We start from the raw sequence: 27070 nt of genomic DNA, 5'->3' as shown, positions 1-27070 counted from the left end.
TGACATGGATGTGAATCTGAATCCCTTTCGCTTGGATACCAGGACAGTTTTTACAGACTGTGGGGTAGAAGATGTGACTCAGGAGAATACTGAAGCTCTCACCATGTTGAAAGAGGCAGCTGCTTGCTCCAAAAGCCCTACGAGTCCAGACTCACTGAAGTATTTCCCTGAACAGATGCCCTCCTCCTCTGGGGACAGGATATCATCAGACACCGCTGACTCCTCCAGCACATTCGATGAGATACTCTGTAAAATGGTATTTGAGTGTAAAAGGTGCTCAAAACAACAAATATACATTTTCAATTTTATGCTTTCATGAAATACAAAATTACATGGAATAATTTAGAATTTTTTGTGACAACATTTTTAAAAATGTATGCATTACATTTTTATAATTATATAAATTAAGAGTTTGGTACCAAAATAAGATATTATCAAAAATCATGTTTTTGATTATGTTTTATTGTGTTCGTTAGCTGTATTTCTTGAGTTATTAGGGCTTAAATCAAAACAAACCAACTGCAGTTTGATTGATATTAATTGGAATGTACTATAAAAAAACATGGTTTTTGAACATTTTTAAAAACAGAGTTCTCATTTTGGAACCAGACTCTTCATATACTGTATACGTAAATATTATTATTATTATACATTTTTTTTTTATATTTGGTTATAATACTTAACTTTAAGCTCGGAACAACTACAGTGTCAAATAAAACATTTTAATTCGATTTTTTAAGTAAAACACTTTTTTTTAAGTAATAGTTTATATATATATATATATATATTGGCCAAATACACACTTAAAACAAACACACATATTGAATTTACCTGAAAGGACACACAGCCGATTGGGAGGTAGCGACAATCTTCAAGCATGTTGAGGTACTCGGCCACCAGGGCGGCGCTATGAACCAGGCAGTGCGCTGCCTCCGCATGATTCCCTCTCTCTGAGTGCTTCCCTGCCATGTTCTGCAGCCACGTGAGTCTCAGATCTGGAGAGTTCTGATAACCTTTAGCAATCCTGAATAAAGAGAAGGACGGTTTGTACACACGCAACGGAATCTGGTATTGTGGTCTCAATGAAGGGAGTGTGCCCACCTGTACATGAGGTCTATGAGCATCTCTGGGTCCTGCTGGTGTTCCTTCATCTTCACAGTGTCGGTGAGAATCATGTGCAGGTTGAAGACCAGATCCTGCACCTGAAGAGATGACAGAGCAAACGAGACGCTAGACGTGACTTCAGTGCTTGTTGATCATTTTTGGTCACACATGAAATTGTTTTCCACCAAACTGTACAAAAGTGACTTCTAATGTGCGGTACCTGCTCAGGAAAGGGTGAATCTCTGAGCTCCAGGTCATCCTCAGCGTATGTGAGAATGGTCTTTAAAGAGCGACGCAGGTGCTCTTCATTGAAGGTCTGGGAGGTTCCCACAAGTGAAGACAGAGACATGGTGACCTGCATCTTCACACGAGCAAAATTCTACACACACAGAGGACAAAAAAACAAACTCAGGTTACCAGACAACATCTGCTTTATCTCTAAACAGGCATATAATCACAGGTAGCAGGTTAAAGTGATATTGTGCCTTACGTTGCCGATCTCAAAGTTCTGTCTCATGAGCAGGTAAAGGGAGGCGCTGGCGTGGCTGCGTACAGAACTCACGCTACTGCTGCAGTGACGCAGTAACCGCAGACAGAGATCAGCACACAGCTCGGTGTCCTCCTCAAACAACATCTCTGGAAACTACAAACACACATACACAAGGCTTAGCTTTTTTGCCAATACAGTATCATATACAGAGATGACCTAACGTAAACATCTTTAAAGAAATTAAACTTGAATAAGCGCTGTTCAACGATGAAATTTGTGTTTACATAATACAGCCTTAAAACAATCCAGTCCCTTGTTTGTAGAATTTCAACAAAATCAAACCTCAGGAGTGAAAAACTCACCAAATGTAAAAGACTGACAGCATGACAAGACACATGTAAACTGTGATAAAAATCCAGGTTATCACATCAGAAATCATTTTTGAACGTTTCCTAAATAAATGTACAAATATTACGGTTGTATTGCTTAAAAGTGAATATAAACTTGTTTTCTTTGCAATATTTGAGGTCTGAAAAAATACAGAGCATCTTTTCTTATTCATTTTCTGCAAATAAACACAAATGAAATTTGGGAGAAATATTGTTAGTAGTTCACAGAATGAAACAAAAATGATAAATTTACCTAAAATACATAACTATAAATAATACATTTAAAAAAAAAACGGTCTGTGAAATGATCTCTTAATTTTTTTCGCAGCTGAATATGTCTGTGTACTGTGCATATTTATTTTGTATTAACAGTAGAAACACACACACGTACACATACATGTATATATTCAGAAAATATTTGCATGTGTATATTAATATTATAAATAATTAAAAATGTATATAAAAATGTATTCATTAAACTTAAATATATACATGTCTGTCTATGTGTTTAGAAATACAAAATCTGCAATTATAAATATGTACAGTGCACGGACATATATTATGTAAATATTAATCACGATTAATCGTTGAACAGCCCTAAAAATAAGTGAAAATCCTTGAAAAACAAATGATAACAAAGACTTTTAGGCCGTAAGGTTTTGAGCATTTTTTCGGTGTGTCGCTGTACGTTCACACCGCCGCCGCCGAGAGCGTCAAAAAAGGTTCTGGCCGCTCTGCCAACAACGCTGTAGAAAGATTTGTTGACGCACTGGGGATCTGACGTAGACCAAAGTTTACAGGGCTGCATTGTCTGGAATCCTCTCAAGCGGTGGACTTCTACGTTCTGATTGGTTGCCGCCGAACCGCATCATAGCTCATTACCATAAAGTTGACCTGATTTCAACTCACCTCAACGCCCTCAACGGCCAAGACGCGCTGCACCGCGCCGCTGCCGGCTCACATTGAAAATGAATGACTTCCGGCCACTTTGAAGCTCTCGTCGGCGGCGGTGTAAACGCACAGTCAGGGCAACTTTGAGCCAAGACAGAGTTAATGTGTGCCGACTGACATATTGCTGACACATACAAAATACTATATAATAATATAATGATTCCAAATAAGACGCAAACTAAATTGCTGAATAAAACTGAATTTTACACAATAATTGACTAAATTCACCAAATTACAGCACACCTCTGCTCAACAGACCACAAGATTGTGACCGAGTATGTGCAATAGTAAGTGTTTACCTAAGTGAAGACCACTAATGATATTTCAGAAGACACACACACACACCTTATAAACCAAAGCTCTTTGTGTGCTGAAGCAGTGCTGCAGGAAGAGGGCGCTCTGGTTTCCTGCCATACTGTGAAGCAGCACTCTCAACACTCCACCCAACACGCTCTCCTTCAGCTCTGACATCACCACTGTCTGACACACACACAAAACAAAAGCATCTTTAATTTACGTCAAAGTGGCTTACATAATACCAAACATATTACGTATAGGAATATCCTTAAATAAAATATATCAACGTGGGCAAAAGTGAAAGAGATAGAGGAGGATAGTGGAGAGAGAGAGCGAGAGAGAGAGAGACAAAGCCTCCTTTACTTTCACTATGATCTCCAGTGTGTCCAGGGCTATTAGAGCAGCTTCTGTCGCCAAGTTTCCATCCACGACAGACTCCTGCTCCACCTCTGCCTTGCTTCTGCACAGAGACGGTGTTTACAGTAAGCTATTCATAGTGCCCACCCAACACACACGCACGCACGCACACACACACACACACACAGTCTGATGTGTGTACCCTGTCATTATGTGCTTTATGAAGTTGAAGGACATCTAGAAAAGCAGTATAACAGACGTCTAGTTAACGTGAAGAGCAATGGAAAGACGTACTTGTCCACTCTGTCTGCATTCTGTCTCCAGTGGGTGACGTTCTTCCTCCAGCGGACGTTCTCCTGACCTCCATAAGGACTGCGCTCTGAGGATCACAAGCACAGGGGAATGAAGTCCAGCGCTGTTATACACACACGCACACAGCGCATCTGTCGTACCTCTGCAGCGACGGACCATCTCCTGTCTTGCTCCGATGGTGCCCAGTATGGCCTCCTCCAGACGGGCCTTCATGTCCTGAGATTTCTTAAAGGTCAGACTGTTGATCCGCTCCAGGGCTTTCTTTCCCTGAGAACAGAACCATCAAATATAATCAAATTCATGACAGTGTAAAGGAAACAAGACTGCTATCCAGCTGTTGGCATATAGATGTACCTTGTGTTCGAAACAGGAGAGACAGAGGTGCAACAGATCAAGCAAACGGTTGATCTGAGGGACCGACAGGTCCGACACCCAGCGCTCCAGCAGGCCCGCGTCTGCGTTCTTCCACACCCACAGGAAACACACCAGCAGAGTCCTGCTGCACTCTGCAGAGAGGCCACTGCACGGGCGAGCGGCCTGAGAAGAGACAAACAAACATGGCTTTACACCCCATACACGCACAACAAAGCTGTGGGCTGATGGACATTACAACTGTTAAGTCTGTTTAGAGCAGTCATATACAGCGGATGTCCTTACACACCCGTGTGTGCAATAAACAGTCAAACACACATGACTCTCATTTCCTCTGCCATGCACATTAATATTCACTAATGGCTAGCAGAAGCATATGGACAGATGTCCCCTAGTGGGGGAAAATGTAAAAAGTGTGTTTAGCGCCCCTGGTGGTATTGCAGTGGTACAGTGGTATTGCAACAGCCACAATACACTACAACGTGTGTAAATGGCTCCTCTAGTGGTGGTGTTAAGAATGTGCAGCTGTAAACCTTATTGCAATATTAAAGAAACCTCAGGAATACTACGAATATTATTTCAGTTTCTGTTATTAGTCTTTGTTTTCATTTGGATAAATCAACAGTTTGACAAGTGAATAATTGTATTTGCACAAATATATGCATTTCTATCTATATTTCTATCTATATCTACTCTACAGCCACAGAAAAAATTAAGAGACCATTTATTTTCGTTTTTTCCCCTGAATTTACTATTTATAGGTATGTGTTTAGGTAAAACGACCATTTTTGTTTCATTCTGTGAACTACTAACAATATTTCTTCCAAATTATGATTAAAAATATTGTTTCTATTTGCATTTATTTGCAGAAAATGAAAACTGGAGAAACAGGTCAAAATAACAGAAAAGATGCTCTGTTTTTTTAAGACCTCAAATACTGCGAAGAAAACAAGTTCATATTCATTTTGAAGCAATACAACAGTAATACTTGTACATGTATTTAGAAAAAGGAAAAAAACTATTTTATATGCGATAACCTTGATTTTTATCACAGTTTTTATGTCTTGTCATGCTGTCAGTCTTTTTGGCAATTTTTTTATTGTGGCTGAAAGAATTCATGATCATTTTTTTCTTAAATTAAACAGTATTTATTTTGTGTTTTCTTTTTTTTGGCCAATAAATCGCACTCGAAATATAAGTGTATGCATATGTTGCAGACCAATGAACCTGCACAGCCTGCATGACAACTACAGCCTTTGAAAATGAAAACCGACATTTCAAATTTATAAAATGATTCATCTATCAGCAGGTACTCACCACTGTAGGTAAAGTGAAAGAGTTGACTTTAGAATGGGGGAGTGGCGAGCCAGCTATCGCCATAGCAACAGACTGGCTGATGGTGCCGTTGTCTGGGTCGTTATCGTCGCCGAGCGCAGAGGCGTGACGTACGCGCTGAGCGGACGTGTCTGTGACACAAAGCCAAAAGATACACATCTCACTCTTGTTTGGATTTATGAACGGCTCTCTGGAGCTCTGACCTTTAAAAGACTATTCAACTCATAAACAAAGAGTTCATAGAAATAACGCAAGAGATAAGCAGGCTGCTCTATTGTGAGTGCTCGACTTTAAGACCTGTGAAGTCGTGAAGCTGGGGCAGCGTCTCCATGACGATGGGGATGAGTGGCAGGTAGAGCTGGGCGATGTTAGAGCGGACCTGAGGGTCTGTGTAGCGGGGGTCCGCGTCGTGACTGCATAGCAATGAATGCAGCGCGCTAATGGCTTTCTTGTGTAGGAAGAACAAACTGCGAAAGAGGAGAAATATAGAGAGGTGTTAGCTGTGTGATCTGAGGTGTTGGTGCTGGTTATTTTAGGTGGTTATGAAGCATCATAAATAGGTCTCATATAAGATGGTATGATATGTTGGCAGCCATGTAACAGATTTTGTTATGCATTGTATTTTTGGGGGAGGGATCTGTGGAATTTATTTAAACATTGAAAAATGTGTCGATACAAATCTGAGAGTAGTCCTGTGGTAATGTTGCAATAGTAGCACAAAGGTACAGTAATGGGTTAAATTACCAAGAAACACATAAACAGAAAAAACTGCACATTGCTTTGGATAAAAGTGTCTGCCAAATACATGAATGTAGTAGTAAATCTTTCATAGAAAAAAAATCTATTAAATTATATATTAAATACACAAAATATATTTCATGCACAAAAAAACAGAAGCTTGGAGATCTGCTGATCTGAGAGCCTTCTGTGGGAGCAGATGCCACGTGGGATTGCATATCTGTAATGTTTTAATAATAATTATAGATACTGGAAGTGTGATCCTGTTCAGTATAAAATATACTGTTCTATGCCAGCTTTACAAAGTTCACTCAGTTTTCATTTTCTATCAAGACTTGTCGCTTGAAAAGCTTGTCTGTAAGATTTCTTTTACAGATTATTTCTGGATTTTTTTTTGTAGCATTGTGTTAGCAGCCCAAAGGTTGTGCATTTAATTCCCAGGAAACACATATGAGTAGTTGACAAATAAATTGTAAACGTGTCCATTGGTGTGACAGCAAAAATTGAGAAAAAAACTAATGATGAATCTGTTTAATAAATGCTATTTTATATTATAAATATTATAAAATAATATATTATTAACAGTTTGCTGTCACACCATGGGACAAATGTGCAGTATATTGGACAACTACCCATATATTGATAAAATGTATGATTGTTTGAATACACCGTGTGCCAAATGCAAATATTTTCTAGTATTTTATAAATGTTCTACTATTTGTTTATTTCTGTATTAGCTATTTTAAGTGACTGTTAACAATATCTGCATCTCAGTAAATGCGTTATGTGTATGTGTCTCACCCCTCTCCGTCCGGCTCGAGGATGAGAGACAGTTCAGACAGCAGAATACCAGAGAGAAAGTGCTGCTGGCGGAAGGGCACAGACAACTCGAACATGCTGACCACACGCTGATCCTGAACGTGACTCGAGAAAGCCGAACTCTACAAGAGATGGAAAATCCACTTCAGCACCAAGTGAATATGCTTTACTCCAAAAGCTCAACTGAAGAGTGTTGCCTTGATTTAATGCGTTTATCTGGCCGCCAGACAGCACATAAAACACATCTATCACGACTGTGGGAAACACTTCACTACACTACAAACACATCAGGAAACCCTAAACCACTAACACTTTATTTCTGAGGATTATGTGAATGCGGTCAGTTCCTATAAACATTTACAAAAGTGCGCTCTTTCTTAAGAGAACGTGTAATTCCAGCTGTCAAGAGAGGCAAAAAAAAAAAATACTTTTATTCTTCAAATCTTGAATTAGGATGTCAATTCAAATGAAGCCTGTTTTTAAGTTTAATTAAGGGTTTAGCTCTAACAGTAACATGTATTGCACAATGCTATTGCATTTTCTTTTACAGTAATGCACTTATTAAGTACATAGACAAGGCCAATGTTCCAGAAGTAAATAAAATACTGTGTGTGTGTACCTGAGACGTGGTGGAGGATGTGGATGGTGAAGGAGAAGCAGGAGGACTGAGTGTGGCACAGGGCAGATTGAGGGTGACGTAGTGTTCATGACTGCAAACGATCCGCATGAAGTCCATCCTTAGAGCTGTTAAAGCGCTCGGGTTCTGCGCTGTGTGCAGTTTATTATTAATCTGAAGGCACAACACACAGTTTCTGGTCCAATGTTTAAATTTTTTGGAGGATTTATTGACTGAAATGCAATATAATATACATAACTATGTGTTCAGAGGTGTATAAAGACCTTACATAATGTCGCGTTATGCTTTTATTACCTTGGAATGAGCTATTTCTATCTACATACACTACAGATCCCCTTGTATGGAATTCACCATGTTGTTTTTCTACAGTAGCCCTAAACCAGGGGTCGGCAATCCGTGCCTCTCGAGCCGCATGTGGCTCTTCTGCCCCCCTGCTGCGGCTCCCTGCAGTCTTCATAAGGCCCTGTTTATGCCTGGTATTAAGATGCATTTTGGATCACAAGTGGACGAAAGAGGCACATACCCCGTTTACCCCGGCAGCTGTAATCCGTCTATTTTGTGCACTTTTGTGACCACTTCTGTCCTGATTTCTTCAAGAAATATCTGAAAAGGCATACACATTAACCCAGCCATACACCCTGGCTGGGTAAATGTATTTTCTTTTTCAGATATTTTATTAGAATAGATGAAATAAGTGCACGCAATGTACATATGAGCGCGACCGGAGATGACAGAAAAACACAGAGAGCAGTAGTTTTATTTCTGCTTTGACAGATGCGAGACAGCGCTGAACACTGTATGCGTGTGTTAGAAATGGAATGGTGAGTTTTTCGTCATTCAACCAAACTTTTAGGTCTTTAGCCGGCATTGTTTAAATCCTGTCTGGCTAGCGCACTTCTCATAATGTTTACGCGTGATGTATGTGGTCTCTTGTGGCTGTTCATCAAATGCTGCAAAAGTTCACAAAAAAAGCCTAAGTCTAAAAAGTCTAAGGCCACGTTTACACGGTGAAAAACTGAAAAGTTTTTCCTTTGCGTTTTTGAAAAGGAACTTCTTGGCAGGGACAAAAATGTACAAATTGCTGACATCTAAATACAATTAAAATCGCACTATACTGCTATACCACATAACTGGGTAACTACTACCTTATATGCATAACAACCTGTGTTATAGTCATTTGAAGGTTACATATATTTTGCGGCTCCAGACAAATTTTATTTGGTGTGAGAGGGCCCAAAATGGCTCTTTTGGTCGCAAAGGTTGCCGACCCCTGCCCTAAACAGACAAACTGCTCTACAGAGAGTGTTTCGTAAATACGTTATCTCCTTCGGCAAAGAAGCGAAAACACGACGTACATCCTTGAAACTGCTTCGAAAGTGAGGGGGCGGAGTGAGCCGTTGGTTGCAATTCACAACCTCACCTCTAGATAGCGCTAAAACTCACACACTGGACCTTTAAACACTAGATACTTTGCACATTTCCTGTGCTGTACTTTAATGCAAAGCTTTATTCACCAAACGTTTACATCCCATCATCTCACTTTTTCGACATAAACATGCCGGGGTGGGACAATATATCGATATGGCGATGTATCGTCGTCCTCCTCCGTGCGATACGAGAATAGATACGCTGGCGCCAAACATCGATATTTTAAATAATTAAGAACAAGATGCTTTAAATATGTTTCCAAGCGTTATTACATTATGGATCCATTGGGTGGCGCTTAACACATGAATGAGGGAATTGCGAACAAACGTTAACTAGTCAGAGAAAGAGTTTAGGATGGCAGATAGTCCTCGTAAAATAATAAATGCTCCACGCATATATGAGAATGAACGTTAATGTGCTTAGGTTTAATGAAAGTTGCTGCACTGAGATGATTTCAGGTATATTTTATTTAAGCTGGTTAACATCAAGATGTTTTCAAGTTTATTTGAAGATGTTCCCAGGTTTAAATAAGAGACTGTTATATGTATAAATGTACCTGGTTTACACAATTTCTTTAAGGATTTCAATGTGTCAGTTCACGAAGATAAGCTTTTAATTTAAGCATAAAATGTTTAATTTACTTGAAATGTTGGATATATGTTATTAATTTACCTACTAAAAACTTAAATAAAGTGACAAATGTTGCACTTAACCTTTTCATGGGCATTTTGTTTTCATAGTTATAGATATCGTGATGTATCTTTATAGGATTGTCAAGCAATATATCGACTATCGCAGAATCGGCGCATTGCGATATTATCGGTATCGTGAGCCATGCATCGCGTATCGTATCGTGAGGTACCTTGCGATTCCCACGAATCCCACCCCTACTGTGTATTGTAAATAATGCTTTTTATAAATATCACCTTGTTTTGAAAAGCACAAGGTTCTGTCTGGCGCAACTGTTGCTGTGCTAATACAACTTACGAAAAAATTATAAACAAACAAAACATAAACACAGGCATGTATATTTGTCCATGTACCTGTTTATAATAGGAGCGGATGAGGTTGAAAACAAAGCCTCTGTCCATGAGTGAGAGCAGGTCATTGAGGAAAAAGGCCAGACTGCTGTTTAACCTTTCCACCAGCTCGACATCCTGAAACACACACAGACACAGAGCCAGACAGAGATAAGCATGCGTCCTGTTGAATCATCTCTCCCTTAAATAACAACAGAAGTAAACAGTCATAAAACACAGCAGACCCACCATAAAGTCCTAAAGCCTATCTACAGTGTGTGTTCATGAGGATCTATGTTCCTCCAGCAGTGAAATGAGACATATCTGCTCTTACTTTGTGATATCTGTTGGCTATGTCTGCGCTGATCGCGCACACTAGGGCGGCGATGTCATCCACAAAGCGGTCTGGAAAGCGCTGGCGTCGGGGCATGTCCAGACGTGAGGACAGGAACAGATGATGGGCCATGCTCTTCACCTGTTATCACATACAGAAGAATGAGTGATGTCAGCTCTAGATATGACAGTGCCTTGCAAAAAGCAGTGGAGCTGCTGTTCGTTTTTTGAGTAGACCACAAAAGGAGACATTTTGATCATGGCTTATGCATTGTTTTATATAACAGTTTTGACACCATAAAATGAGTTCACTTTACATACTACTTATGTATGTATTCATTTATACGGTGTAGATATGAACTGACCATAAGCTGAAAGAAGAACCAGGCCTGCTGCAGAGACGCTTCCCTCACGCTGCTGTTGCTCACCACCCACTGGAGAGCCAGTTCTTCATGAAGCAGCTGAACACACAGAACGTTATCAAAAAACACAGACACAACTGACACACAAACACACACAGACACACACGCAGTCCATTCATTCAATAGAGCTGCTCAGTCAAGAAGAGAATTAGCATTTATGGGGCATCTGGGTTTCTAGAAGAGAGTTCTTGATTTATGAATAAGGTCTGCGGTCAACAGCACTTCAAATATTCTGGTTTCATTTGACAACATAAATTACACAAACACATACCTCAGAATCTGAATTTTACTACATAAGATAGGGTGACCATTCATGCCATTTTTACCGGACACGACCAGGCCAAGATTTCGGGTGCGTCCTCCGGAGGTCGCATTTGTCCTTTTAAAAATGAACAACTGCCCTTTTTTATTTCTCAAATGCTGCACATTTCATTGCAAAATAAAAATATCTTTCATGTTAAATAACAAAACTAAATTGCAATTTTAAAACAAATTCCAAATCAAATAAAAAATGAATAATACAAAAGTCTCTTTAATATAAACAAAGACGTTGCGCTTTTCCTAACTTGGATTTTTTTTAAGTATCAGCATATCCATGTTTACCACATTTGCAGTAAACACAGCGGCCCCTGTTGTTTAAAACATGTATTGCCATTTAACATCTCAACCGACTTTAATCGCCACATATTCTAATTTCGATTTTCAACCAGCTCACAGTGATTCGTTACATCCCTAATGAGGAATGTGAAAATCTAATGTTAACCACAGATTTTAATTTAGTCATAAAATCCAAAATTATTTTCTAAAAACCCATCCGAAAGTTCAGTGGATAACAGGGCTGTTGAATAATGAATCACATCCAGAATAAAAGTTCATGTTTACATACTATCATGTCTGTGTATTGTGCATATTACTTTTGTATTTATAAACGCATACACATGTCTATATTAAAAAAAACATTTCATTTAAATTTAATAGATATAATAATATATTTAAGCAAATATTTCCTAAATATACACACGTATGTTTTTGTGTTTCATAATAGAAAATGAATATGCACAGTAATCATGTAAACAAACTTTTATTCTGGATGCAATTTATTGTGATTAATCTTTGAACAGCCCTACCCCATGGTGAATTAACTCTTCCTTACTGACATAATGACGGAACAGCTTAGACATCTATGGAAATGATAATTAAAAATATGGATGGATGGATGAATGAATGAAAAAGAGGTGAACGAGTAAGTGTGTGAGGCTCTACCTTTTTGGCGATCTGCCTTGAGGGGGGGCAAAGAATGGAGGCGGTCTCGATGAAGGCAGACATGCGGTTACATCCACGCTCACTGGCCTGCAGACCAGTGGGTGAACACAGGACAATGATGATTAGGATGATGATGAGGAAAAATAAAAGAAGATGAGAGAAAACGAGGAAAGAAGAATGACACGGTGTATGCTGGATTCACAAACCCAGGTCCAGCTTTTGTAGAAACATAACACATATAACACATTATATATCAATGTACAACCTAGTACATTTCCAAGTTACTATACGGCTAGTCACCAAACAAATACATAGACAATGCGAGAAATCAGCTTCCTGAAACAATGATGAAATATAGTTTAGCATCATTGTAGAAAGGTGTTCCTGTAGCTCAATTGGTAGAGCACTGCGTAAGCAACACAAAGGTCTTGGGTTTGATCCCACGAAACACACTGATCAAATACAGATACTGATCCAAGATCTACCTTGAATGCGCTTGTAAATCACTTTGGCTCAAAATGTGTGCCAAATACACAAAAGTACAAAAAATGTAAAAAAGCACAGTGACTATCAGAACAAAGTATTTCAAAGAATTAAAGGGGTCATATGACACGGCTAAAACTAATATTATCGTTTGTTTTAGATGTAATGCAATGTGTATACACGATTTAAGGTTCAAAAACACTGTATTTCCACATACCGTGCATGTTTGTATCTCCTCTTTGCCCCGCCTCAAATTTTTTACAAAGTTCATGGCTCTGAAAAGCGAGGTGTGCTATGATTGGCCAGTTCACCAGTGCGTAGTGATTGGTCGAATACTGCAAGCGTGTGATGGAAATGTAACGCCTCTTACCATATTTATAACATCAGGTTCCAAAGCAATTGTACTGACAGGTACGCCCACCTTACTTGCGTATACATTTGGGCGGTCTTAGTCAAATCATACCATGTACTGACGTAGATTTGTGGGGGTGTGGTTACACGAGGCGTTTCAGGCAGGTCTGGGTGAGCATTCGCTTTAAGATAGAATGCATCTTTTGTTCCCACACTTTCATTTATGCAATTTTACGTGTCTAATACATGCAAGGGCAACTTATAACACACCAAAGACACAGAAAAACACGTGTTCGTGCAATTTGACCCCTTTAAAAACATGTAAAAGCATCTGTGTTTAACATTGCAATACTTAAGTTAAGTGTATACAATATAAATGGATAAATTCATGTAACCTGGGTTTTGTCTTTCCATCACTATGAGAGATCATTAGTATTGTTGTTATCTACCTTTCTACTACATTTCTAATGGCAGAAGAAGCTCTTCTAAAGAAGAGAGAGTTGATGGTGAGGAGGTGAACGATGAAGAAACAGAGAGACACAAAAAGCTTCCACGCCCACACACACATAAACACAAAGCACAATGAGATCATGCAGGAACATCAATACTAATGTGATCGAGTGAGATCAAGGTCGTGACAGTAGAAATGGGGATGATATTAGGGTGTAGGGACGGGATATTAGGATGTTGAATTGGAGTTGGAGACGGATACAAGTAAACCCAGACGTTCAGAGAAAGTGAACGTCCATGTAAGGGGCATATAGGTTTGTAAAGAGAGAAGAAATGTCGGGATGCAAGGTTTGAGACAGCAATAAGTTATGTTAGGATATTGGGTGTAAATCGACACATTTGACAGTAAAGTAAGGGGTAAAGATTTAAAACATTAAAGGGATAGTTCACACAGAAATGACTATTTGACAGTTTGGGGCACTAGTCATTTTTTTCCTACTGTGGTAGTCAGAACTGTTTGGTTCCCCACATTCTTCAAAATCCAGGTTAAGGGTGAGTGACAGAATTTGATGACAGAATTTAGATTTTTAGGTAAACTATCCCTTTAAAAAGCAACGTCAGGTTGTAGGGTCACAGATAGTCATGGGTCATTTTGGGTGTAGGGTTTGATTGGCACCTGCTTGAGCTCACAGCTGGAGTTTGGATTCCGACGGAGGACGGCCCTGGAGCCCCCCGGAGCGTAAGCAGAGTTTACCCAGGAATGTGAGCGGTCTATCCCCTGCTTATTCAGAGACGACACAAACACACAGCACAACACAGGGACGATGGATCATCCACATACAGGTGCAGGCAGGGCAGGAAGTGTAATTGTTTCAGGGGAAGGAAGTGAGGTCAGGGACACAGTGAGGGAGGGGTGGGGGAGAGGAACAGCAGCACCCAAGCAAAACATTAAAAGCACAATCATTAGCTGGCACAGAAAACATCTTGACCACCGACACACACACATCAGTTTTAGTCTCCGTTTACACCTGATATTAAGATCCAACTTGGGCGATCATTACTGGGTGGACACTATTTACGTTCACATTGGAGGTTCGCCCCAAATGGATGTTGGTACCAGGTGTAAAAAGGTCTCTGATCCTGCAGCTCCAGCAAACCAAGAAAACAAAAACAATCGCTCAAAGTGCTTCTTGAACGCAATTCATTGTCGCTGTCAATCGAATAAGAAAACCACAAAGGTTGATCAGGCTAACTTGAACAACCAATCAGAAGCTAGAATGAGAGCCCACCTTGCTGCCGATGATTCTCTGCACCTCCTCGTCAGGGGTGGCAGGTGTGGAGGCCAGGTCGGGGTTGGAGTTACTGATGCTCTTGGAGCGGGACAGCAGAAGGCTGCTGGGTCTCGCCGTGGCTCTGGAGAGCGTGGCATACTGGATGGGGAGCTCGTAATGCCCGGATCCCACTGAGGATTCAAGAATAAAAACTTACAGTTTGCCCTTAAATAAGCATGCTGCATGAGGCCAAATGAAAGTGAGTGTGAATCAGAATGGAGTAGTTGCTCATGTGATATAAACCCTGGGCTGATTCATCCCTCTGGAGCTTAAAGGTTAAGTGACGTTTATAGTTTTATAAACATATAGTCATAGTTTCAATGATTCTCTTAAGGTCAAATGGGGCCATTTTTGAGCCTTAAAGTCCCCGTGAACAGGATGTTGCGATCGTTTTTACTTCGGTATTTTGACACTTTCCGAGTGAAATGGAATTTCTAATGAGAAGAATAGTGGGCGTGGCTTTCGTCTTTCTCTGCGATTTGATTGGATGTATAAAAACAGTCGTTGCATTTTGAAAGGAAACTGGGAGCAGACTGACAGTTGAAGGGGAGGAGTTAATGGATGCTCCGCCCAAGCCGTCAATAGGTCATTTAAGATGGATAGTCATTACAGGAAGGAAGTGCATTTTTAGATTTTAACTTAAGATTATGAGGGCACACGAATTTTAAAAAGAGAATGACCCACATTGATAAACTATTTACAATAAACGCTGCAATATTTCATGAAAAAATAGGCATTGCAATTTTTTATTTCACTGGGACTTTAAAGGTCGTCACCTTTAAAGTCCCAGTGAAATAAAAAATAGTTTCGGGATCTTGTTTCGGGATCACTGGCAACAACAAACAGAACTACATGGTCTTTCTATGAGTTTGGGCCTAATACCAACCATTCAACCAATGGTGAGGGTTTGGGGTAGAACTGCCAGTATTAAAGCAATACAAAGTAAAAGTTATGTGTAAATCATGTTATTCTCATATTCATGTCCTGTAATTATCACTCACCAGGAGGGGGCGACACAGGCTCTGTAGTGGGCAGATGGAAGCAGTAGTGGATGTAGGAGGAGAGCAGATTGTTGCGGCCGTGGTGGTCCTGGTTCCCTTCCAGGTTCTTATGGATCTGGTTTACCAGAAGGGCCATGGCTTCAAATGCAGCACGGCCAAGATTTACTACATTTGAAAGGAGAAAAAAATAAAAAGAATAACCAAATAGTCCCTAAACAACATATTTAAACATCTGTATGTAAATAAAAGTATTAGAGGAAACAGGATTCACGTAAATTGTATTTGGTTGATGATAGTTCACAAATGTGTGTTGTAAATGTATTCAGTGTTCAAAAGAGAGTTGCATTAACTGCATTTACAATTTGTTCAGTTTGGTTCCATACGCTATGCAGATTGCACGGAAATGCAGTTTTCAAATTGTTGACGTAACAATAAAAGCATGTAAAATACATAAAGAGAGGAAACCAAAGGATGTTCGTGTTCCTCACCGATCTGTCCTGCTATGACAGGCGGGTGCACGATTAACAGTATGAGTTTGCTCATCAGCTGATGCAGAAAGCGCACGCATGTGTCCAGCAGCGCCCCCTTCAGAGCAGCCATACTGGCCTTAAGCTCCGCCTCCACGTTCGACTCTGTGATTATAACGTCCTTCAAACGAAACGGGAATGAGTACTCTTCCAGAACATGCACAAGAGTGAAGAACTTGTCCAGATGTGGGTCCTACACATGCATACAACACAAACAATGTTATCGCTTTTATAATGATGCTGGTTTAGTGTCTGTTTGCAGTGTGTGACATCTACACCTCAATATTTATTTTTCTGTTTTGAGATGGCTTAAAAAGGTCATTCAGTGTATAATATTGGCAATGTATGGTGCATGTAGTTGAACACATTACCTGTGTGTGAACAGAGGATGCCGCAAACACCTGAACATTGAATACTCCTTTGTGGTTGTCCACCCATTTCATTCCTGGTAGCTGAACCTTAAATATACAAAGACCACAGCATGTCTTGTCTAAACATTCATTAGGATTGTGACAATACCAACATCAGTTTTAAAGCAATTAAAAATACTTCAACAAAACCACAACAATTAAACATTACATATTCAAAGGTTTGCATTAATATGAGCAAAATGCTTTTACATCACATAACATTTGCCCAGGCAGTTTGGTTTATAGATAAATATTGTTATGGATATGTCGCAACAAGATCATATTTTGACCTCATAATAAAATTTGTATTCAGTCATTATTAGCAAATCAAATTGAAGCATTACTACATATACATATCGCTGCTGTCCTTCAGAAACATTGTTTTTGTTGTTGTTGCATAAATCATTATTATTTGTCACCCTTTATGTTTGTCTCTAGGTTTTGCAAACATCTAACCAATAAAAAGTATTAAAAAGTGCTTGTCAACTTTGACAACACAGTATTTAATCGTTTAAAAACGACAAATTTTAGAAACAGCGAATTTTGATATCCAAGGTTTTGGAAGGACAGCAACAATCGGCTGGTACTGTCATTTTTTATATTCGGTAGAGTCGACTTTATTACATTGTAGTCAGAAATATTTTTTTGGTTCTTTTTGTATTGGATAACTACAGGGGCATAATAACACGCTGACTTTGGGCATTAGATTCTTATAATTATCTAATATAATGGTCTAGTCTCTCTCATAATTAAGCCTATTCATTTTCATAATTCAAATTACAGGTCTATTAATGGTATGGTTCAATTGTATTATATGTAAATGTACAAATGGCTTACGTCAGGAGTGAGAACGGAGTAGCTGGGTGGAGGTTTCTCCACAGACACAGGCAGACTGAAGGAGCCGGTGCGCAGACGGCCGTGCTGCATGAGGGGAATCCACTGCGGAGAGCAACATAAACTGTTATGAACCTCAAGCTACTCGCACGCGCTTCAAATGCATCGCAGCGCTATATGTGCACAATCACATAATGCAACGACTTCAAAGTGGTTGCAAGCAGCAGGGAATGAGTGTGGGAGATGATGCACGAGAAAGCTTTAGGTGTCTGTGGGGGTCACGCAAAGGGGAGTGTTTCGTATGGTGACCTGAGCACTACAGGAGGGTGACAGCCAGGAGAAGCAAGTGAGCTCTCACCGTGTAGCCCACCGGGGTCTCCAGGGGGGTGTTCTGCTTGGGCTGGCAGCTGATGTGATAGAAAGTGAAGAGCAGGTGGTGGTTATCCGTAAGGTTGGCGGGAATCTTCATCTTTACCTCCTCGTAGAATTCCGGGGACCTGCAAAGACCGAAAGAGAAATGAAGTTAAGGAATCAAGAAACACATTCGTATAATAAGAGATCTTACTTGTTATGGTAGATGACCGGGGTATACGCCTCTTTGTAAAACTCTGCACAGCTTGACCTTCCAAAGATGACCTTTTGAGGGAGCCAGAAATCACATAACAGTGGAAACACTTGGCATGACGTCATTCTCAACAATGTGCTCAGTTATGATAAAAGCGTGCATTGATTTTATAATCATCTCAAACCGAATTTGGCGTCTCACGTACCTGCGCCACACACGGCCTCACGCGAGCCCTAAATCAATTACGAAATGTTTTAAAGTGAGCAGCCGGTGTGGAGCTACAGCTCTAACACAATTTGGGAGATCCTAAACATCTGCGATTAGATTACCAAAATGTAAAAGGTTGTGCGAGTTCACAGAATAGCCCTCCGAAATTTCCCAGAGCGCTGCTCGATAGCTCTGGAGAGCGAGTTATTAGTTCAAGTGACTAGCGTGAGCTGTGTTTTGAGCTGAAGCACAATACTGCGATATGGACCGATGTGTTTCAGAGGTCCTGCCCTGTTCTTGGCACACATCTGGAGAGCTCTTACTGCTCACGATAAGAGATGAAATCATCAGATGTGCTAACATCATTAAACGTTTTTCAGTGTTTTTAAGAACGTGTTTGGACAGCGTTAATAGAGCCGTGAGCGAGGACAGGGTGCGGTTGTGTTTGTGATTGGTGACTCACAGGCATGGCCTGGCTGGGGTCTTCTCCTGCCATGAACTGAACCTTCACAGCGATGTTCCTCACAGATCCCTGCCGGCTGTTGAAGTTCACAGACTGGGGATAAATGTACAACATGTTCCTGAAGGAAAAAGACGAATGATGAGATGAATAAGATCCCTCATCCATCCATCCATCCATCAGACAACAACAGTTTGGGAATAGCTTGCAAATGATATGATGAATAAGGCCGTCCGTTCAGGCGGACAGTGTTGACAGTTATGCAGACCTTAGGCTTTCTCTTGATTTAATAAGATACACAGGTGAAGCGTCATCTCTTCTGTAGCATTTCTCATAGGTGTTATTGGGCTATATCGTGTCTCATGGACCTTACGATCAAACTCCCAAAACAGCTCTATACCTCAAATTTAGATGAATGCCTCCGAAATAATCTTCTCGAATCTTTTCACTATACATCTATCATTTGCTGTTTGTTCAGCTGTCAGCCGATGGCCTGTGAGCGATCTGTTTCTCACATTACAAACATTATTTCTCATGTGGAATTTAGACTGTCCCTCTTCTCTCTGTGCATCCTGGTTTAACCCTTGAGTTTTAAATTCCATGACAGACCAGCTTAAACCAGCAAGGGACCATCTTAAACCAGCACAAACCAGCATCAAAACATACCTAACCCAGCATATGCTGGTTTTTTCAACAGGGGTTTCATCGGACACGCACACGCGCCTGACCCCCAGTTAACTTCCGTTTTGGGTTTAGCTAGTGTCTAATAATATAACTATTTATATTTTATTTTATTTTATTTATGTTAATATTAATTTGTATTATTTTTTTATTGTACAATAATTGCATTAAATAAATGATTTGTTGAATGGGTCCTGCAGTTTGGTCGCATTTAAAGAAACCGTATCGTACACTGACATCTAGCGGTTGAGCTCGGCGTCGCAGTCTAAATTCAAAATATTGGAGAGACAAGTTTATTTCGGCACTTTCAGCAACATAGAGGTCGGTGAGCGCTAGTGATTCATGTCTATGTTCCCAATACTGGCGAAAACTTTATTTTGTAGTAATCCATTTATTTGTATAGCACTTTTCATAATGCATATCATTCAAAACAAAGCAGCTTCACAGACAATACATATTCAATGCTACCAAACAATCCTGAATATGTTTTTGTTTGGGTGTCTGTGACATGAATAAACACATAACAGGCTTAAAAAAAGAGTGTTGTGACATCATCACTTGTTCTCAAATGACTTGTTCCCACAATGGGTGGCAGATTTGCCGTCACAAATATGTGCCCATACGGCTCAAGCGGTAGTAGGTGATGGTGTTTTAATACAGCAGTGGACGGTCATGCGTGAAACATCCTTCATCTCTTAAAATAACAATAGAGGAACGAGTTTCTGGAGGAATCCACCAGAAGCTGCTTTTGTGGACTTTTTAAAAATGGGATACTAGTATAAGTGCCAAAACAATGCGGAAAGTTTCTCGTTTTTTTAACCCTGTCCCGGATGATGATGTTTATAGCTACTTTTGTATATAGTAGCTTTAGAGAAAGAAATGATGAAGCCTTATGGGCCCTTCACACGGTACGCAGCTGGCGCTCACAAAAAAAGAAAATATTGTCTAGTTCGTTAAAAATTAAGTATACAGTCGCGACTGCCATGTACTGTGTGAATGGCCCGTTATACATCAGACATCAACAGCAGTAGAGCATATCTGTCCGTTTATTAAAGGAACAGAAAAAATGAAAAATCTGAACAATTCATTTACTCGCCCTCAGATTGTCCCTGTATACATTTCTTTACCTGTATAAATGTATCTACTGATAAACACAAAGGAAGATATTTGGAAGAATACTTATAACCAAACAGATATAATCCTAATTTGACGACTTTGGGGATGAGATCTGTTTGGTTACTGACAATCTTCCAAATATCTTCCTTTGTGTTCAGTAGAACAAAGACATTTTACAGGTTTGGAACAACCTGAGGATGAGTAAATGATGACAGAATTTTCACTTCTGGGTGAACTATCACTAAGTCGTGACGTAAGAATTTCTGTTTCCGGGTCCGAGCCTCCACTTGTTTTAAGTGAGGCGACTATTTAAACAGCTGTTTATGATCACATTTACACAAACCTTTTGTAAACTCACGGTGTACACTACAGTCTCACAGAATCTCCGACATCAATATTTTAATACATTGTAAAAACGAACCGCTGTTTGCACATCTGGGATTTCTTTACGGAGATAAAGGTTAGGTTCGTGTTTTTTTGTTTGCCTATGGCTACTTTTGGACCCAGAAACGGTATATGACCTTCCATATACGACGGTGTGTGAAGTAAACTGTTAAGGTTATTTTAGGTTACTTGAAAAGTCTTAATCTCCTGCTAGAAACTGTTGAAATCAGGGTCTGTGCTCGAGGTGACACATTCACTCTTGACATCTACATGTTTGAGCAACATTAAACAAAAATAGACTTAAAACAAACCATTTTAGCCCAAATCAAACAGCGAGCAGGTGAGCAACAGCATGTACATACAGGTCTCTATCTCTCATGCTGCCCGTGACAGTAAATGCTGTCTTTTTACATAAAAGAGTGAAGTTTCAACGCAACTGCTTTAAATCTTATTTTGTTCTGTCTGAATTCAACTACTTTGAATATTAAAGCTGCAATGCGTAACTTTGGCCACCTAATATCGCCACCTCTGTCTGAAACATGAAACTGCAGGTTACTTCATGTTCTTATCTTCACATGGGTACTAGTACAGATTACAGATAATATTTTGAACTGTTAAAGCTTATTCTAAACCTGTATGACAAACAAAGATATTTTGAAGAACACTGACCCCCCATTGACTTCTATTGTACGAACACAAAACCACTGAGACATTTCTCAAAATATCTTCGTTTGTGTTCCACAGAAGAGTCATATACAGGTTTGGAATGACACGAGGGTAAATAAATGTCAACATTTCATTTTTTGGAAGAACTATGCCTTCAACGTATATTTAAAAATGGGTTTGTGGTCAGTTTATGCAGTAACACAGTTTGTTGTCATGTCTGCCTCTGAGGCCAGTGGAACAGCGAGATGGTTTAGAGGTCGGCCTCCGAAAACCTTGGATCAAGCAGCAGCTCTGGCATCAGAACCAGCTTTGGTGGAAGAGGTATCGCAGGAGGTTAAAGGTGAGGAATGCGCTGGCAAACCAACTGAGCTCTCAGCACGTCTCTGGTTCAATACCACTAACCTTCTGTGGGAGTGACATAAGTCAAGGTCTCTCTCTCTGCCTCTCTCCCACAAACAGCTGATAGGACCCCATATCTCGATTGATTTCCCAATGTCCATGCTTCAACACACAGCCACAGCTTATAAAAGGAGCACCAACGCATTAAAGCTCAGCCATCACAGTTGTCATTCTCAATCCTGCAAACGCACAAGAGGACGGTGTGAATTGGCAGGGCCAGGATGCAGACAGCTTTACGCGTGCTGTGTGCGGTTCTCTGTGTGACCGGGGTCCTCTCTTCTCCACTAAAGGCGGTTCAGAGCGGTGTAAAGCTGGCGTCTATGGACGAGGTGAGCGTTCTCATGTACGGTGTGCTGCAGTTCAGCGAATCCCTGCATCACATCTACCAGAGCACTGAGGCAAAGCTGGAGCGTGTGATGAAAGCCATCAGCCGAACCGAGAGCGAGGTCAAGAAGCTGGGTCTCGACACAGAGGAGGCTGTTCAAACCGAGCGTCAGATCAAAGAGAAACTCAAGCTTATTCAGGTAAACCTATATGTCATTTGTCATTTCACACCTGTACGCTGTTTGTTTCTGCAGAAGACAAAATGAGAAATTTAAAGGGACAGTTCACCCAGAAGTGGAAATTCTGTCACCATTAACTCACCCTCGAGTTGTTCCAAATCTGTATAAATGGCTTTGTTCTGATGAACACAGAGAAAGATATTTGGAAGAATGCTTTTAACCAAACAGTTCTCGGCCACCACTGACTACCATGGAAAATATGTACTTTGAATGTGTGATATAAGTACACAGGCAACACATTAACCGGAGACAAAACCTTTGAGGGGCGTAAAGGGAACAGCCAGTGTAACAGGACCTGTAGGTCCATAGGGAGGTGGTTTAGATGGTGTGCTCACCATCTGTTCTGTTTTCAGGCTCAAATGGAAAGTCTACAGGTCCAAGCCCAAGAGAACAAAGGCATGGTCACCAGGGTGGAGCAGGAAGACGCGGAGCTAAAGAAAAAACTAACAGATCTGGAAGAAAACTTAAACGGCTCTTTGCCAGACAAGATCAAGGTATGGTGTGCCACCATTATTCAGTACCAGTCACACTTTAACTGTACACATCAAACAGTTTTTTCTGGAAATAACCGCTGTGTCTTTTTGACAGGATAAGACAGTTAAAAACACGACTCTTTTGAAGGATCTGATGAAGTGGGCAGAGGAACAGAAAATCAAATTGAAGAATCAGACCCAGCAGCTGGCTGAGTTACAGAAACAGGTAAGACCGTGTGAATTTATCAGTGAACGCATGATGATGATAAATAAACATGTGATCTCCAGTTCATGAAACCATAAACTCATGTCAATACTTGCTTCTCATTTCAGAATGTGGTGTAACCGCTAAAGACATTCCTGTATGTCACCTGACTGTTTACCTGCGAGGAGAAGGAACTGTGAACTTCATCGACACTCCATTTATGGCACTACAAACAAACTACTTCATATCTGCCAATAATTTCACATTAACATTGAGACTTATTCATGACAAAATAAGCAATATCTTATGTGAAATTCGGTACAAATTGCACTTAAATTCATTAACTGAATCCCTTTAGCTATTTTTATTCACTTGATATTTAAACCGTTTATTATGTCAAATATATTGTGTATATACTTGTGGTTTGTACAAAAGTAAAATAGTTTTTAAGCCACGCTATACAACTTTTGCTCACGTCTCCCCCATGTGGTTGATAAGTGCAATTGTCTGTTACCAGTGTGGTAAAAACTGTCGCTGCATAAGCTTCCCCGTAGCAGCGCAATACATGTGAATTTGTTTACTAAGCTGATGAAACCGCCGAATGCAGATTTTTCGGTAACACTTTAGAATAATGGTCCGTTGTTAACAAGTAACTATGCAGAAAGTAATAGGCAGTACTACATTAACACTTACCTTAATACTATTAACTAATATAGAAGCAAGATTAACTAAGCAGTAAGTAATAGCTAATTTAGGACAAAGGTAGTTCCTTATTTGGTATTTGATAATTACTAAAGAAAAATGCCATCATTGACAACTACTTGCGAACTATGACCAATTAATAAAGAAAAAACAATTAATTACTAATCTCAACATTAACGTACATAAAGTGAAAAAATAGGTTGTTTGTGGAAACTAATTTATGAATAAATACAAATACCAAAAGCCAAATACCAAAACATGAAGGGATATATTCTACATATATAGCCTATCCATAGAGATATATTTCATGTAGTACTGCCTATTACTTTCTGCATAGTTACTTGTTAACAACGGACCATTATTCTAAAGTGTTACCGATTTTTCTTTACATGTAAATAAACTGTAAATAATAAACTGATAGTAGAATTTAGGGTTTAAATTGTACTTTAAAATAAATGTAATATTAAAATAACCTGTTTTACTAAAAGGACATTGTTTTTAGTCAGTACTTGATAATACAGGGCACATAGTAAAACAGAGTACAAAAAACTATTTAGGAAAAACTATTGAGGACAGCGCTGACATCAAGCTCCTGTATGCAAATGTCTCTCTCTCTCTCTCTCTCTCTCTCTCTCTCTCTCTCTCTCTCTCTCTCAAGTTCAATTTCAAGGTACTTTATTGGCATGATTGCGTGTTCTTACAATATTGCCAAAGCATTGAACATATAACAAAAGACATACAATAAGTACAAACATTAGAGTAAAATCTCTCTCTCTCACACACACACAATTCCCATACCCATCCCAATAAGTCATCTATAAAATATTACTAAGCCTCTAGTACAGTCTTTCTGTAGCATTTATACACGTGTATGGACTGACCTGTAGGTGGTGTGAGGGGTGTAGACGTAGCGAGCGGGAAACTCCAGCACCTCTTTAGTGGGCCGTACACGCGGGTCAGGGTACGGCTTCACGTGGAGCAGCTCCGGAGACAGACAGTAGTGAGGGGCCTCGGGGGCCGGCGAGATGTCTATCTTTAACTGAGCTATACAGAAACAGACAGGGTGTGAGGACATGTTTAAAATAATAAAACCGGTGAGAGAAAAACACGAGTGTACAGGTACCTGTCACGGGCCTGAGTCGCCGCAGGACAGATGATGGCCTCCTCATGTCCGCCAGGAATTTATACAAGTCCTCATCGCTCAACCTGTCACCTTCCTGAAGCGGAAGCACAAAACAGACTTATAGGGAAACACACTACGAGCATATATGAACCACCATCATAAATACGTTAATAGAGAACGTGCCTGTTTGAAGAAATTGGTGACGGTGAGAGTGGCTGGACGGAAGTTGGTGAAGTTGCATGTGTCGTCTCCGACACTCATCCTCTCAAAGCCTTTCTTCTTCCTCTCGTTCCACGTCCCTTTACGTTCTGTAGGGAGTAAAAAAGTGCCGTTTATATCACGAAAAAATATACACAACTATAAATAAGTATTTGATATTACACTTTGTTGGGGGACGTAAAACGCTAAACGAAAAGCTCCTTGTCAGGACTCATGAGTATGAAAGTGTTAGGGATAGTTCACCCAAAAATAATTTTTTTGCCATTATTTATTCACCCCATGAAGACATTTTTCACAAAAGAAGATATTTTGAGAAATGTATCAGTGGTTATGTGTTCATACAATGGAAGTCAATGGGGCCAATGTTGTTTGGATACCAACTTTATTCAAAATATATATTTTTTTGTGTTCTGCAAGAAACTCATACAGGTTTGAAATGACACGAGACTGTGAAAGTGATGAAAGAATCTTCGTTTTTGGGTGAACTGTTCCTTTAAAATATTTTTGTTGCCATTTCAGTACGTAGTACATCCACATAGAACAGGCCTATATAAAGCTCCTACCAATATAAAATACAAATCAACTATTCATGGCTAAACTCTCTAGAAGTGCTGAAGGTAACAGTGCTGTGACAAACACAACAGGTTAATACCCGTATCCGAGTCTGAATCGGAGCGCTCAAGCCCTCCGACGCTGCTCACGATGTTAAGCAGATGAATGGCCGTCCAGGCAAAGGGCATCCGGAACCGTCCCAACCTGGTGCACGTCTGCTCGGCTTGTGACCTCAACTTCTCCAGCTTCTCCTTATGCTGTAAGGACACACAGACAGACAAAAAGGTCAAACCCAATTGAGCAATGCCCGCGTAAAGGTACTAAGAGAGCAGCATTGCAGTTCATGCCATTTCAAACAACCAAAAAAAAAGCAACTTGGCACTGGAACGATACAGTGACAGTGACACACTCCAGCATCTACTGGACCTTGCTCATATCGAAGATTGACAAATATTGCAGCAGTCCAGGCCAAGTTGAGAAATCCTCATTGCATATCATAATCACCCCTGGTGAAACACTCACTCACTAACCCTCATGTACGCGAACACACGTGTACCTTAATGGAATCGGATTCCTTCATGACCATGTACGGCTCGCAGCATTCGCCGATATCCCCCTGCTGAAGAACTTTCTCCAGCTGAAACACACACACATTTTAGGCCGTTATATCATTGTCCTTTGACCTTATTTGACCTCTAAAGGCATTGCGCCACCTGCTGGTCATACCTTAATGACGAGGAAGATGTCAGGGGACGGGTATGTGATGGAGAAGATAGCAGATCGCGCCAGGGTAGAGATGGCTACATGGGGGTTATGTGGGCGGAGCAAAGTCTTTATCTGATCCGAGTTCAGATCAAAGTAAAAATCCTCTGAAATCTAAGGGAGGAAAGTTGAAGCAATGTTGAGACTGCAGCAGGAGAGGAAACGGGATGTGAGAGAACATGATCTCATGAGTTGTTTACATCTCTTCTGTACATAAGCAAAGAGCACGAAGGTCACACGTGACCGCTAACTCGTGCATTGTCTCCTAAAAGACTGTTTCAGTATACTTATTACAGGAATAATCCCACTGTAACAACCTGAGGAGACGTGTCTCGCCCAG

General features: G+C 40.2%; 2 protein-coding genes across 3 annotated transcripts in view; one reads left to right on the top strand and one right to left on the bottom strand.

Annotated features, from left to right (window-relative positions):
• Positions 1–27070, bottom strand: part of LOC130561076 (dedicator of cytokinesis protein 7-like) — a 41123-nt gene that overhangs the window by 5426 nt on the left and 8627 nt on the right. Inside the window, exons 9-40 of one of the 2 annotated variants that reach the window (XM_057345192.1) lie at positions 26695–26844; positions 26525–26605; positions 26069–26225; positions 25377–25505; positions 25198–25287; positions 24956–25118; positions 18889–19006; positions 18219–18289; positions 18012–18150; positions 17657–17758; positions 16781–16867; positions 16371–16602; positions 15883–16047; positions 14840–15012; positions 14227–14328; positions 10947–11042; positions 10583–10723; positions 10273–10386; positions 7784–7954; positions 7147–7286; positions 5905–6074; positions 5590–5738; positions 4255–4437; positions 4041–4167; positions 3883–3967; positions 3595–3691; positions 3280–3414; positions 1595–1747; positions 1325–1483; positions 1102–1202; positions 832–1024; positions 103–246 (exon numbers count right to left, since the gene is read on the bottom strand). In XM_057345192.1, the coding sequence (XP_057201175.1) occupies positions 103–246; positions 832–1024; positions 1102–1202; positions 1325–1483; positions 1595–1747; positions 3280–3414; positions 3595–3691; positions 3883–3967; positions 4041–4167; positions 4255–4437; positions 5590–5738; positions 5905–6074; positions 7147–7286; positions 7784–7954; positions 10273–10386; positions 10583–10723; positions 10947–11042; positions 14227–14328; positions 14840–15012; positions 15883–16047; positions 16371–16602; positions 16781–16867; positions 17657–17758; positions 18012–18150; positions 18219–18289; positions 18889–19006; positions 24956–25118; positions 25198–25287; positions 25377–25505; positions 26069–26225; positions 26525–26605; positions 26695–26844 (4317 nt within the window). Of the gene's footprint in view, positions 1–102; positions 247–831; positions 1025–1101; positions 1203–1324; positions 1484–1594; positions 1748–3279; positions 3415–3594; positions 3692–3882; positions 3968–4040; positions 4168–4254; positions 4438–5589; positions 5739–5904; positions 6075–7146; positions 7287–7783; positions 7955–10272; positions 10387–10582; positions 10724–10946; positions 11043–12266; positions 12354–14226; positions 14329–14839; positions 15013–15882; positions 16048–16370; positions 16603–16780; positions 16868–17656; positions 17759–18011; positions 18151–18218; positions 18290–18888; positions 19007–24955; positions 25119–25197; positions 25288–25376; positions 25506–26068; positions 26226–26524; positions 26606–26694; positions 26845–27070 lie in introns of both variants that reach the window. The other variant, XM_057345193.1, reaches the window with a different exon arrangement.
• angptl8 (angiopoietin like 8) lies at positions 22066–23661 on the top strand. Its single transcript, XM_057345194.1, has 4 exons — positions 22066–22655; positions 23048–23188; positions 23283–23393; positions 23501–23661. The coding sequence occupies exons 1-4, from the start codon at positions 22353–22355 to the stop codon at positions 23510–23512; spliced, it is 567 nt and encodes a 188-aa protein (XP_057201177.1). The 5' UTR covers positions 22066–22352; the 3' UTR covers positions 23513–23661.

Source organism: Triplophysa rosa, linkage group LG11, assembly GCF_024868665.1.
Source record: "Triplophysa rosa linkage group LG11, Trosa_1v2, whole genome shotgun sequence".
In the NCBI taxonomy this organism is placed as follows: Eukaryota; Metazoa; Chordata; class Actinopteri; order Cypriniformes; family Nemacheilidae; genus Triplophysa; species Triplophysa rosa.
Note: the sequence above shows the minus strand (reverse complement) of the source record. Positions and strands in the feature narration are given on the sequence as shown.

Excerpts from the sequence above, each read along its gene's own strand:
- angptl8 (XM_057345194.1), top strand. The coding sequence starts at position 22,353 with ATGCAGACAGCTTTACGCGTGCTGTGTGCGGTTCTCTGTGTGACCGGG. Across the intron at positions 22,656-23,047 it reads AGAAACTCAAGCTTATTCAG|GCTCAAATGGAAAGTCTACA; the intron begins GTAAACCTATAT and ends TTCTGTTTTCAG. Across the intron at positions 23,189-23,282 it reads CTTTGCCAGACAAGATCAAG|GATAAGACAGTTAAAAACAC; the intron begins GTATGGTGTGCC and ends TCTTTTTGACAG.